The sequence below is a fragment of the Artibeus jamaicensis genome, unplaced genomic scaffold, assembly GCF_021234435.1.
Source record: "Artibeus jamaicensis isolate MK-2021 breed Jamaican fruit bat unplaced genomic scaffold, CSHL_Jam_final contig_373, whole genome shotgun sequence".
Taxonomy (NCBI): Eukaryota; Metazoa; Chordata; class Mammalia; order Chiroptera; family Phyllostomidae; genus Artibeus; species Artibeus jamaicensis.
In genome coordinates this window covers 4,925,385-4,938,325 of record NW_026521807.1, presented here as the reverse complement: position 1 = coordinate 4,938,325, position 12,941 = coordinate 4,925,385, and the positions used below count along the sequence as shown (strand labels likewise).

The 12,941-nt window shown below is 39.2% G+C and overlaps 1 protein-coding gene across 7 annotated transcripts in view; it reads right to left on the bottom strand.

Annotated features, from left to right (window-relative positions):
- The window catches only part of RASGRF2 (Ras protein specific guanine nucleotide releasing factor 2), a 192,590-nt gene that overhangs the window by 113,373 nt on the left and 66,276 nt on the right, over positions 1-12,941 (bottom strand). For all 7 annotated transcript variants that reach the window (XM_037159313.2, XM_037159314.2, XM_037159317.2 and 4 more), the window contains exons 3-5: positions 9,416-9,563; positions 7,024-7,113; positions 3,056-3,309 (exon numbers count right to left, since the gene is read on the bottom strand). In XM_037159313.2, coding sequence (XP_037015208.2) covers positions 3,056-3,309; positions 7,024-7,113; positions 9,416-9,563 — 492 coding nt within the window. The remainder of the gene's footprint in view (positions 1-3,055; positions 3,310-7,023; positions 7,114-9,415; positions 9,564-12,941) is intronic.

Sequence of the window (12,941 nt, the reverse complement as noted above, 5' to 3'; positions counted from 1 at the left end):
AAAAAATATATAATTTAGCCCTGAGTAGAGTCATCCCATTCAATGCAGGGAAGCCTCCCTCCTTCCTCACAACGGCAGAGCCTCCTTTTAATCTCGTGTGATCTGACCCCCTCTGGTCACCCTCCTCCCCGAGGTCGCCTGCAGACCGCAGTCGCTCTCCAGCACCTGCCCTCTCAGCTCCCAGCCCACCGTCAGCCTTTTCTCCAACATTACTCCTGTCATAATTCTTGCCATGACTTCAGTGGCATGCAAATAACATTCTAATGTCCTGGCATCTTGGGCCCATGAACTCCTCTCCTCCAAGGTTTTGATCTCATCTTAAAACCCACATGCACACAGTTTTTTATACTTTTTTATTTACCTCCAGGTACCACCCTGTTCCTCTGCTCTTTTTTATAGAAACCCTCCTTTTTTAAAAATTTTTCTAAAAATATTTTATTTATTTATTTTTAGAGAGAGCAGAAGGGAAGGAGAAAGAGTGGGAGAGAAACATCAGTGTGTGGTTGCCTCTCATGTGTCCCCTACTGGGGACCTGGCCTGCAACCCAGGCATGTGCCCTGACTGGGAATCAAACCAGCGACCCTTTGCTTCACAGGCCTGTGCTCAATCCACTGAGCTATACCAGCCAGGGCCAACCTTCCTTTGAAAGAGTTTTCCGGATCCATTCTCTCCAATTCCAATCTCCTCATCCTCTGTATTCTGGCTTTGACCCCCCATCAAAGTTACCAATAAGCTCCAACTTATTAAAACCACAGTCAGGTCTCAGTCGTAATTTTTTTAAAGATTTTATTTATTTATTTTTAGAGAAAAGGGAAGGGAGAGAGGGAGTGAAAGAAACATCAATCTGTGGTTGCCTCTCTCATGCTCCCAACTGGGGACCTGGCCTGCAACCTGGGCATGTACCCTAAACGGGAATCAAACCAGTAACCCTTCAGTTTGCAGGCCAGTGCTCAATCCACTGAGCCACACCAGCCAGGGCACAGTTATGATTTTATTTAACCTTGTTGACATAGTGTTCATTCCCTCTTGCTTTGATTTTCAGGACAACCTACTTTCCTGTCCTTCATCCTACAAGTCTAACAGATCCTCTCTACTACCACACTACAGCTCCTCTTCCTCTTCCTCACCCCTAAATGTCGGAATGACCCAGGGCTCAGTCCTTGTTCCTCTCCTGTCATTCGTCTGTACCTACTCCCTGGGTAATCTCATTCAGACCAAGAGCTTACTAACCACATGCCATTGCATTCCCAAGTTTATATTTCCATTCCAGAACTTTACCTTGAACCCCAGTCTAATATCCAATCCCTACTCACTTGATTTCTCCATTTGGATGGAAAATAGCATCTCATGTGCAATAGTTCCAAAATAAAAACTCTTCATCTCTCCCCTATATCTGTTCTTGCCTCAATCTTCCCCCATTTAGTAAATAGCAGCTCCATGTATCTAGTTGTTCAGGCCAGAAGCCTTGAAATCTTACCTGCTTTTTGCTTTCCCTCAAAATCCACATCAAACTCATCAACATTTAACTCATTTAACATAGAGACAGTAATATCTAATGTTACCGTGTCTATGTTAAAAACATACCCGAATCCAAGCACTAATCACTTGCTCCATCACAACCTTCTCTTGTCCTGTTACCACGATAGCCACCTGCCAGGCCTCCTTGCTGTAATCACCTCTCACCTAGCCTACTGATCCCCCTACAGCCTATTCTCACCAGAGAGGCCAGAGTGAGCCTTTCAAAAGAGAGTGCCATGTCAAGTGACTTCTCTGCTCAAAAGCCCACCAATGTGTCCCCATCTCGCTTAGAGTAAAAGCAAAGGATCTTACAATGTCCTAATGTTAAAGCTCTAACATCCCCCTTCAACGCACAGACCTTGGCAGCTTCTCCAACCAGCAAGCCAGGCCTGCTGCAGCCCCAGGCCCTTCGCACCAGCAGACCCCTCCGTCTGCATTACTCTTTCCCCAGGGAGCCCCGTGGCTGACTTCCTCACCGACGCAAGCCTTTTTTCAAATGTGAACTTATTCTTTAGGCCTTTCTGAAGACTAGCTTTTTTTTATAAACTTTAAAAAACAATGGCATATTCACATAAAATAATACAATGTAGCAATTTTTTAACAAAAGATTCTTTAGCCATAAAAACATGGCAGGGTGTCCAGGCTATATCAATTTAAGTGTAAAAAGCAAACATCTATTAAAGCACATTGCCTTTTGTGTAAAAAGGAGAAAAATAAGACTCAGAATCTGTATTTGATTTCATCTACCTCAATTAACACTGGAAGGATTTATCAGAAACGAATTAAAATGGTCACATACAGAAAGTGGGGGAAATGGAGTGGGCAGAGGCAGGGGCAAGAGTGAGACTTCTAATGGCTATTTGATGTCTTCGTGTTGTTTTGACTTTTGTACTTGTACTATCTACTCGAAAACAAATAACTAAAATTTTAAGTCAAACACCCAAGCACTCTCCTTCTGCCTTATCTCCTTCACTGCTTTACTTTTTCTGTGGAACTCATCACCACATAATATATTACATATTTCACTCACTCACTATTCATTGTTTGCCTCCTACATCAAAACTGAAGTTCCATGAAGGCAGGAATTTTCTTCTTTGTTCACTGACAAGTCCACAGCAATAAAGACACTATAAATATTTGTTGAGTAAATGAATTTACTAGAGAATCTCAGGCCTGCTGGTTAGTTGTTGTTCTTCCTCAAGTACTTTCATATCAATTCCATGTAAAGACCCACCAATCACTCCATCACCTTCAGTGAGAGAGGGAAATAGTTTTTCCCAATGCATGCATACCCCACACAATGACAAGGAAACATATGTCAAACAGGGAAGAAAAACAGAAAAGCACATGCCAACATTCAAAATCAAGATATGCACATTTGGACTAATAATATAAGACAAATAATAGATTTCGTATTTTCAATAACAAACTCATAAAAGTGAATTTATGAAACCTGTTCTTTTAAGAGTAGAGTAAAACTTCTTTTAAGAAATACGAATGGGTTTTTCACATGACTCTGATTTATGCCAGGACAAACCTGTTGAGAAAAATACTGCTGACGTCGTCGTGGCTGATGGGGGGCTTCTTGGAGCTGGCGGCCATTCGCAAGGGCCGCAGGAAGCCATTGACCAGGACGTAGAGCTGGTGCACGTACTCCGACTCGGCCTCCACCATAGTGAACACAATCTGGTTTCTCTTCCGCATACTTTCAGCGTGAGGAGAACAAATGTAATCCTGCACGATGGTCTTCCATTTCCTTCTACACAACCATCCTCGCATGAAGCTCTGAACCTATAGAAAAGAGAGACAGAAGGAAAGAAAAAGGAAGAAGGGAAGTAGGGAGGAGGGGATGGAGGAAGGAAAGAAGGAAGGGAGGAAGAAAGGAAGAAAGAAAAGAAAGAAATCTCAGGGAGCTGTGAGGCAGGCTTTCTTAAATTGTCAGTAAAAGGGTTGTCCATCCTGTGTCATATAAAACACTGCTCTCTCATCTGTGCACACTTTGGTCAGATAGCAGAGAAAATGATTTAAATTAATAATTTTATCTGGTCTAAAATTTCTTCCATAAGCTTAAGGTGTTCAGGCCTGTTTATATGAGCACCAGAATATGATACTATTACGTAGTTAGTTTTTAACACTTCAAAAAGGAATAAATGAAATAATTATTTTCAACAATAAAAAACCAGATATTTTTTAAAATATTTTAAATTCTAGTAAAAAAACACATAACATAAAATTTACCATTTTAGCCATTTTTGAGTGTGCAGTTCAGTAGTGTTAAGTATACAGGGATGGGAAAGAGTAGGTTCGTAGCTGTTTGTGTGGAAAATAATATAATAATTAATAAGCAATAAGAATAAACTGTTACATGCACTCCCAAGTGTAAACCTATTTTTGCCACACCCTGTATTCACATTGTCGTGCAACAGATCTCTATCACTTTTTCATCTTGCAAAACTGAAACTCTATACTCGTTAAACAGCAAAGCCGCTTTGTCCCCTTCCCTCGGGTCCTGAGAGCCCCACTCATTCTGTTTCTGTGAGTTTGACTGCTTTAAATGCCTCATGTAAGTGGAATCATACAGTATCTGTCTTTCTGCGTCCAAGTTATTTCGCTTAGTATAATGTCCTTAAGGTTCATCCATGTTGTAAAATGTGCTTAGATTTTCCTCTTTTTAAGTCTGAATGATATTCCATGGTACCTGTGTACCATATTTTTTAAGCTGTTCATCTTTCCGTGGACATTTGGATCACTTTCACCTCTTGGCTACTATGAATAAAGCTGCAATAAACATGGGGATGCGAATATCACTTCAAAATCCCACTTTCAGTTCTTTTGGGTATGAACCCAGATGCGGGATTGCTGGGTCAGGTGGTGGTGCCATTTTTCTTTTTTTGAGGAACCACTGTATTGTTTTCCATAGCAGGTGAATCATTTTACAATCTCACCAAGAGTATGCAAGTTTCAGGTTCTCCACATCTTTATCGATACTTATTTTGGTTGGGTTTTTTTTTTTGAGAGTAGTCATCCTTATAGGTACGGGGTGATATTAAATTGTGGTTTTAATTTGTATTTCTCTAATGCTTAGTGATGTTGAGTACCCTTTCATGTGTATATGAAGTCTCCAGAAATTATATGCAAATGGTCAACTGCATATCATTTTTGGAGAAATGTCTATTCTTTTTCCTGCTTTATATTGGGTCATTTGATTTTGTGTTGTTGTTGACATGCCACTTTTTTAAGTTTAAAAATAAGTGGTAGAGATGAGCTCATCCAACTGCTTCCTCTCACAGATGAGTAAACTAAATTTCACGGTAAATCATACACATAGGGAGGCTGCATGCAGAACTGGTGCTCTTTTACCTGAATTTTGCTAACCATGAGACCTCTCTGTTTCAGCACATGGGCAAATTTGCACAGTTATTATTTTATGAAAAAAACCATAAAATATAGTTAAAAATCAATTTTGTAGAAAATATGATAGCCTTTAAAATTGATCTGAATTCCCTAGGTATGGTTTGCAAAGTGATAAGCAAACTTCACAAACTGCACTGGTCTGTGTGCATTAGCCAGAAAAATTCACTGATCATTGTTTAAAGCCCAGCTAAATGCTGGGTGCTAAGCACACAGGGATATGTCATAATCCTTAACCTAAAGGCTCTGCATCTAACCTTGGGGGTGGCCTTGAACTCTGGTCCTCCATTTCCTCATGTACAAAATAACTGACCACTTATACCTGCGGTCTTTAAATATACCTACCTTCTAAATATAAAAAGGTTATATGATAATTTATTAGGATTTGTTATATTTAAGTGCCAGAGTCAGCAACAAAGCAAGTTGCAGATTCACTTATAATTAAAAGCATTACATCACTACAAATCTTTTTTTAGTATCATCATTATCTATTCAGCACATTCTTACACTTTTTTCCCATACTGTTTGATCCATGGGGTCTAAATTATGATGTATTTAAACACTCTTCTTTTGTTTATGCAATGTTTACAATTCTCTCATTTACCTATGGATATTGTTAGCATACTATGAATTTTCTACAGGCATTCATACAGTTGATTTAACTGAAAGAAAAATTAATAAAATTATATGGGGAAAAATTAATGTGTATTGTTTGCAGAAATTTAATGATAAATTCCTGTTAATTATAGTCAATTTTGATTTTTGGCCTCTTGAAGTTAAAAAATTATGTTGGCATTTGTCAAAATGAGACTAAAGAAACTACTTTATTCATAAACACCCTTTTTTCCACACAGACATTAGTTTGATTTGAGACAGAAAAACAAGAGAACAAATTTCAAAATCTATTTAACAAATTTAAAAATGTTTTAAAAAGTTATTTCTTCTAAGGAATAGAAAGTTATTACAGGTAAAAAGTATTTATCATTATTCTTCCATTTAACAGAGTAATTTAAAAAATCAACTAAATTGAGTTTTGTGTTAAATACAACTTTTCTATTCACTTGGACAGCTACTTCCTGCAGAGCAAACGCTGGTCACTTCCTTCCTAACAGACCAGCTTCCACCAGGCACTGAAAGTGGTATTTTACTGATTTCTTTGCTCACATGCAACTGCACACTATTAAAAGAAAGGCAATGATATTAATCTTTTAACACAATAGCATGAACCAAATTCAATGTATAAAATTATAAGTTCTTAAAAATATGTTATTTTATTTTTTTATTTCTTAAGAACTAAAGACATTGTAATTTAGTTCTAAGAATATTTCTATTTCAAATTCTAAGCAATATTTAGTTAAAGTTTTGTTACAACTGAAAAAGAATGATTATTTAGGATAGAAAAACAAAATTAAGAAAATATTAAGAACTAAAGATTTTAACAGTGAGGCTTTTCACATAATGTTAACAAAGCTGATAAGTGCTTTACTGAGGACAGTTAGGATTACAGAACTCAAAACCTATATGACATAAAGCAAACACAGTAGGCTAGACTGAGTGCCCGTGTCTGATTAATTACAAAAGTTGTACAGTTATAAATAACAGTAAGATGGAAAAGATATGCTGATTTTGTGAATGTTAAACAAGAAAGAACAATAATAAACTAGAAATCTGAGCAGATGTAGTGATTTATTCAAACTTCTCACATATTTGAAAAAATAAGCACCAAAGACTATGGCTAAAAGAAATATTTTGGAAATATAATTTGAAAAACATTTCCCCCAAATATAAAAGAAGCACAAAATCAGGAGGTTAAACAGCACTTAATTAACCCAACTGGAGAGCACTATTATCTCAACGTCTGGTTGGCACCCTTCCCACAGAGTCCAAAAGGGGATTCTTGGGACTGGAAAGAAATCTTAAGCTGATACTTTTCTAGAAAAGTAGTCATGTCTGGATTACTCCGAAGGGCAAGTCTGGGAGCCATCAGAACAGAAACTCCAAGGTTCTCAGCTCAGGACAGCGTGGCAAAGACAGTATCACAGAACCCCCAACAGGCCACTGTGCCTCCACAGTCAGAAACCCCCAGCATCCTACCTTTTTAATCTTCTTGATGTCTGGATCCTCGTCTTCCGGATTGCTTTGGTAAGGCCGCATTCGTTCCTTGGTTTTATTAAGAGCAACAATCTAGAACACAGAATGGGTCCATTTCATGATTTGGAAAATACTGGATTATTGCTATAACCCATAGTTACGCCTTCAAGGTAGCTCATGAGATCTTCAGGAAGCATTCCCTTCTAATTCACTCCCTCTGCCTTCAGTGCCGCAGCAGGTAAGCATGAACTTTATGCCAAGCCTTTTGTTTTGTTATAAACAGCAGTGCTTATGACAAGTAACTCTGGAAGTGTGAACTGGGGTCTGGGTTAGGCAAAATGTTAGCCCAAAACTCAGCCTTGCCAGCTTTGCCAGCGATGCCCAGGCCAAGGCCTTCTCAGGAGCTGAGGGACAGGTCAACTACCTCGAGGGCAGCCAGCTGCCCGCAATGCCCTGTGGTCTCCAAACGCAAAGACACTCAGCTCACAGCTCCTGCTTCCCCAGTGGGAATATCAGCCTGTACACAGGCTGTGTATCCCAAGTACACACAGGTCAGCAGACTCACAGTTCTCCTGGGGGAAATGGTAACTGCAAAGGGAACTCCAGAGCCCCAGGGTTGGTCCCAACCCACCAAGAAAAGGTAAAAAGGTAAAAAAGGATCGAAACAATCTGGGATATCCTTTTATCTCCAGTTGAGTTCTGTGACCAGTGAGGGGCAATTCAAGACCAGATGGCCTCTCAACTGCACTTAGCGACAAAATTCACTGGACTACTTATGGTTCAGTTGCAGGCATTTACAAACATAAGAACCTAAACAGATTTACTAACAAGCAAGCACAAAATTAAGGGTTCGTAATCGCTCCCTCTGACCTGTCTTTGCATTTTACCTCTAATACCAAGTACACATCTCTGCCATGTTCTGGCAGGGAAGTGGGGAAATAAAAGGGGTAGGAAATAAATTGTGGCTGTCAAGGGACCACACAAGGCATACCTGCTACTGACAGTTTCTAACTGCAGTCTATATTCAGACTCAAACAGAACACAGTGAAGACAGATCGGCACACACAAACAAATATCGAGGAGCATCACTTGGTGCTGTGTTTCTCTTAGAAAATACCAGCCTCTTTCACTTCGCAGACAAGCATCTGCTCTAGCTTATTGTACGACGGCAAAGGAAGAACACAATAATTTTCTTTTAAATTACAGTGCCTGATATAGTCTTTTAAAATGCAGGTTTGTTAGGTTTTCTGTTGTTGTTTTCACCGTATCAGATTTCAGGGCTGAATCGGGAAGATAACAACACTAATGATATGGTGAACACAATCTGCAAGTAATCATCTCCGGGGAAGCCAGCGGATCCCAGATGGAACCAGCCGAGGCCCCTGCTCTGCACACTGGGGGTGATGTACACAGAAAGCAGGTGAAACCCATCACAGGATTCACAGAGCATGTCTTAGGGGAAGGAGTGAGGAAAGGAAAAAAAGTTGTCAAATGACAGAAAAGTGACAAGAAAGTTTCCAAGGCTGAGGAGCCTGAATTGTTTTTCTGTCAACAAGAATACAATTAGCAGTAGATTTCATTCTGTCCAACACTTCTCATTGAAGCTAAGAAGATACTAATGCCCTGGTGGTGAGAAAGAGGGGAAAAAATTCACTTTCTACATTCCTCTTCAAATCTTTAACCATTGATCACTTTGTACGAGGAGTGACAGGATAGCAAGACAAGGTATGTAGACAGAGGCACCTTGCAGAGAGGGAGGGCCCGGGCACCATGTGTGGCGGCAGGCTCTGACCCCCTTCTGCTCTAACCTGCTCAGTCTCACGACCTGGGAGCACAGGGCCTGAGAAGTTCATTCTAAGGGGATGGGGGTGGGGGAAGAAGGAGGCCAGAACTCCAACTTCAGGGAAAAATACACCCTAACAAATGTCTTACATTTTCATTCAAACATATTTTTCAAAATTCTGAGAGAAGGTTAGACTCCTTAAATCCAGGAAAAGTAGTCATTCTGAATTCATTTTTGCTCCTTCCTTAGTTGTCATTTGGACTTTGATTGAATTTCTATGACGGACTCACAATTACCTTTATCATAAGAGTCAATCTGAAAACAATTAAATATTACAGTCAATTCTGAATAGCTGATCTAATGAAGGATATCAGGAGCACAAATAATTTTAAAATAGCCTATAATCCTGATATTTTGTTGAAGTACATTTGCCTAATTTTCACACAGACATTAGATTCGTTTCTAATGTTGATCAGTGGCCTGGCCACATACATGTTGATAGCAGAGAAACTACGTTTGGGATTAAAAACTTGCCCCGATCGGCCTTAAATAATTATGAGGAGATGACTGCAAACGTGAAGCAATGAGAAGGGATCACCAACTGGGACGTACCTCTGACTTAAGCCTTTCGATTTCTGTGTCTTGATCTTCAAGCTGATGCCGCAGTTGATTAGCTGCAATTTTTTCTGTCTCTACAATCTGAACAAGATGAATGTACTTCTGCATCAACACTTCCCTCTCAATCAAAATGTCTGCATAACTTGAGAAAAAATTACAGTTAGTCATTGAGATGTTGTTCTACTACAGTTCCATATAGAAAAGCATGCACTACATTTTAAAAAGAAACCAAAAACATAGCTTGCTTGGCTAACTCTACTTTATATAAACATTAACTTTTGGTTCACATATGACACCCTTTCCAAAGAACTCAAGTCATTATAATTTTGCATATTGTTTGTACTAAAACTTCATTTAACTTTTGGCCTACTTTTGGCATCCTTTAACTATATAGAATTTGAATAATTATAATTATACGTATTTTTTACTTAGAGTTCATTTAATGATGGCTGCTACCCACTATTTTATCATATCAGTGAGAAGAGTACAAAGGAAATCCACTGTTCTATGAAGAAAATAGCACATCTGTATTTTTAACAAAGAAACTGAAGTCTTTGATTTGATGGCATATACTTGGTTTATAGAGATGATGTTTAAAATATTTCACCAAGCAAGGCACTAGCCAATCAGACAGACTTGCCAGAAAGTAGAATAAGTGAAACTATCGGAACAGTCACTGGCTAAAGAGAACTATGACTGTACCAGCAACCACCAGACTTGCTTGTTCTCTTTAGGATTTTGAGAACACTGACTAACTTTGCACATTCTTTCCAAAAGCAACAGAAGCAAAAATTTCATTGTAGAAATAAGTGTAGATTCTCTGGGCCCTAACTCCTACAATCTGGCCCATGCCCATTTCTTTAATATGGTAAAGACAAACTCTGTTTAGATTTTTATTGATTGTGCCATTCAGTGGCATCTAAAGTTCTGTCACCAGAGCTTCTTACAGTATACAAGTTGGTAAAAATGTATTTTCCTCCATTCACATAATCTTTCCCTAATGGTATGATAATAGCAATAATTAACAATAGTTTTTATTAACTGACTGTGTAGGGGGTACCATATATATTCTCAGCTCATCCTCCCAGAAACTCAAGAAGATAGTTTTATCATTCCGATGTAGAGAGAAAGGATTTGATCTTCACAGAGGTCACATAGCTTGTAGGTGGCAGGGCTGGATGGGATTCAAATCAAAGCCTATCTGACCCTAAGCCCATGTTCTTAATTACAAGCTAAACTTCCTCTAATGAAAAACAGCACACTGGATGTAAACAAGAATATTGCAGCAGATGTGTTTTAAGATATCAGCCCAATCTTCTAGCCATTTTCTTCTTCTTAAGGAACTTGGACCCTGGCAGCCAAGTTTGTACCATAAAACTTGCCCTCAATGACCACATTAAACTGCTCTAAAAAAAAATAGTAACTGGCCCAAGCGAAACCAATTACATTCTTTCTTCTTAGAATCTGGGATTGTGCCTCTGACCTATTTGCTTGAACTGAGATGATGTGAACTTGGAAACTCAGGTTACCATTGTTGGGCAGCCATGGTTGGCCACATCTATGCCAAAGCAAAGTGAGTCTTCCGAGAGAGAAAAGAATATGAGCTGTTCTACCAAGTAGAGATGAGAGAGACAGAAAGTCTGAGACAGAAAATAATGATGACCTGGGTGCCTGTCAGCTTTCCATTCTGGTCCAGACCCTTATGGCATCTGAATATAATTTTTAGCCTTAGGTTCAGTAAGATATTGCAGTTTCCGTTTAATAAATTATCTTTTTAACCTAAACGAAATTGAAGTGAGTTTGTGTTACTTGGAACTAAAAGAGTCTTAAGACAATTCTAAAATCACAGTTTCAGTTCAATTATCTCGACACCCTCAGCACTTACGTCATGTGTGCTATTCGAGTTAGAAAAACCAGTGTCAGCAGTATTTTTAAGTCACTTGTTCTAAGAAATCACCCTAAGAGAGTAGAAAGAAAGGCTGTGTAACTGTAAGTGGGAAGAAGGGAAAAAAGAGTAGAGTCTTCATAGAAATATGCTTTGGGAAACTTTTAAGGGAGGAAGTAATAATAGAGCATGAGAAAAGTCATTATATTATAAAAATTCTGCCCATTCTCATCAATTTTATCAGAAACACAGCCAAATTTATTACAAATATATTTGATCAGTATTAGATTGCAAACCAGTATTCTATTTTCTCATATGTAAAGAAAAAGTCCAGTCCAGGAGATGTGGCTGAGTTCATGCAGACTTGCCACCATCAATTCTAAGGTTCCACTGAAATGCTATGAAAATGGTTTTCTCTGTTAAGAATGAAACCATAACAGCATTATAAAGCAGGAAAATATTCCATCAACAAACCAGAAGTTACATGAAATTCCATTAAGAGAAAAGCAAGAAGAATTAGAGTGGTGGGAAGAATAGAGTAGAAGAAACCTGACATGCCAGGGTGATAAAAGTTGGTTGATAGTAATAATTAAAACAGTAATTAATTAATTAATTATATAAGAATAAACTGTCTTTCACATACTCGCAGCTGTCAGCCACCTTTGCCTGCCCCTGTATAAGCATGGTTCCCAACAAGAGTGGCCAGAGAAGCCTCAAAGTCAGATTCTACAAACACGAAGAATGGGAATAGACCAGGAGACAGTTGTTAGGGTATTTTATTAAAGTGTTCTCAGAACATCGGGAAATTAGGTTCCTCCTCTTCCCAATACCCAAAATAAGGAAATAAAAGGTGTGACTAGATTCAATAATGCTCCCTCAAGTCACAGCCCAAGCTGTCTGTAGAAAGGGGCCTCCTTCCTGAAGAAGAAGCTGGACTCCGAGAGCACAGGGCTTGGCTTTACTCCAGACACCCACTGCAGACCCGAAGGACAACCACAACAGCAGAAGCACTGAGAGGGACTGGGGGGAAATACTTTGCATTAGTTTTCTACTGTGTAACAAATTACCACAAACTTAGTGGTTTAAAACAACACATGTATTATCTCATGGTTTCTACCAGGTTTTGTTTACTTGGATCCTCAGCTTGGGGTCTCACGGGGCTGCAATCAAAATGTCGGCCAAGGTGCATTCTCATCTGGAGGCTTGAGTGGAGAAGAACCCACTTCCAAGTTCCTTCAGGCTGTTGGAAAAGTTCATTTTTCTGCAGCTATAGAACTCGCGTGGTCTGCTTCTTCAAGGCCAGCAGGAGCATCTGTGACTTCATGGAAGGCCTTGGTCCCCCTTTGAGGGTGTGTGTCTGATTAAGCCAGTCCCACTCAGGAAAATCTCCTTTTTAATTATCTCAAAATCAACTGGTTTACGACTGTAACTACATCTTCAAAATCCCTTCTCCTTTGCCGTATAACGTGATGGAATCAAGGAAGAAACAATCTCAGCTTGTTTGCCATGCACTGGTGGCTGGTAGCAAGTCATAGTTTCCACCTATGCATGCTAGAGGATATAGAATTACACAAGGGGGAGGACCAGCCTGCTTTCATGTGCTTTTCCCACACAACCCAAAAGGAAGCCTATATA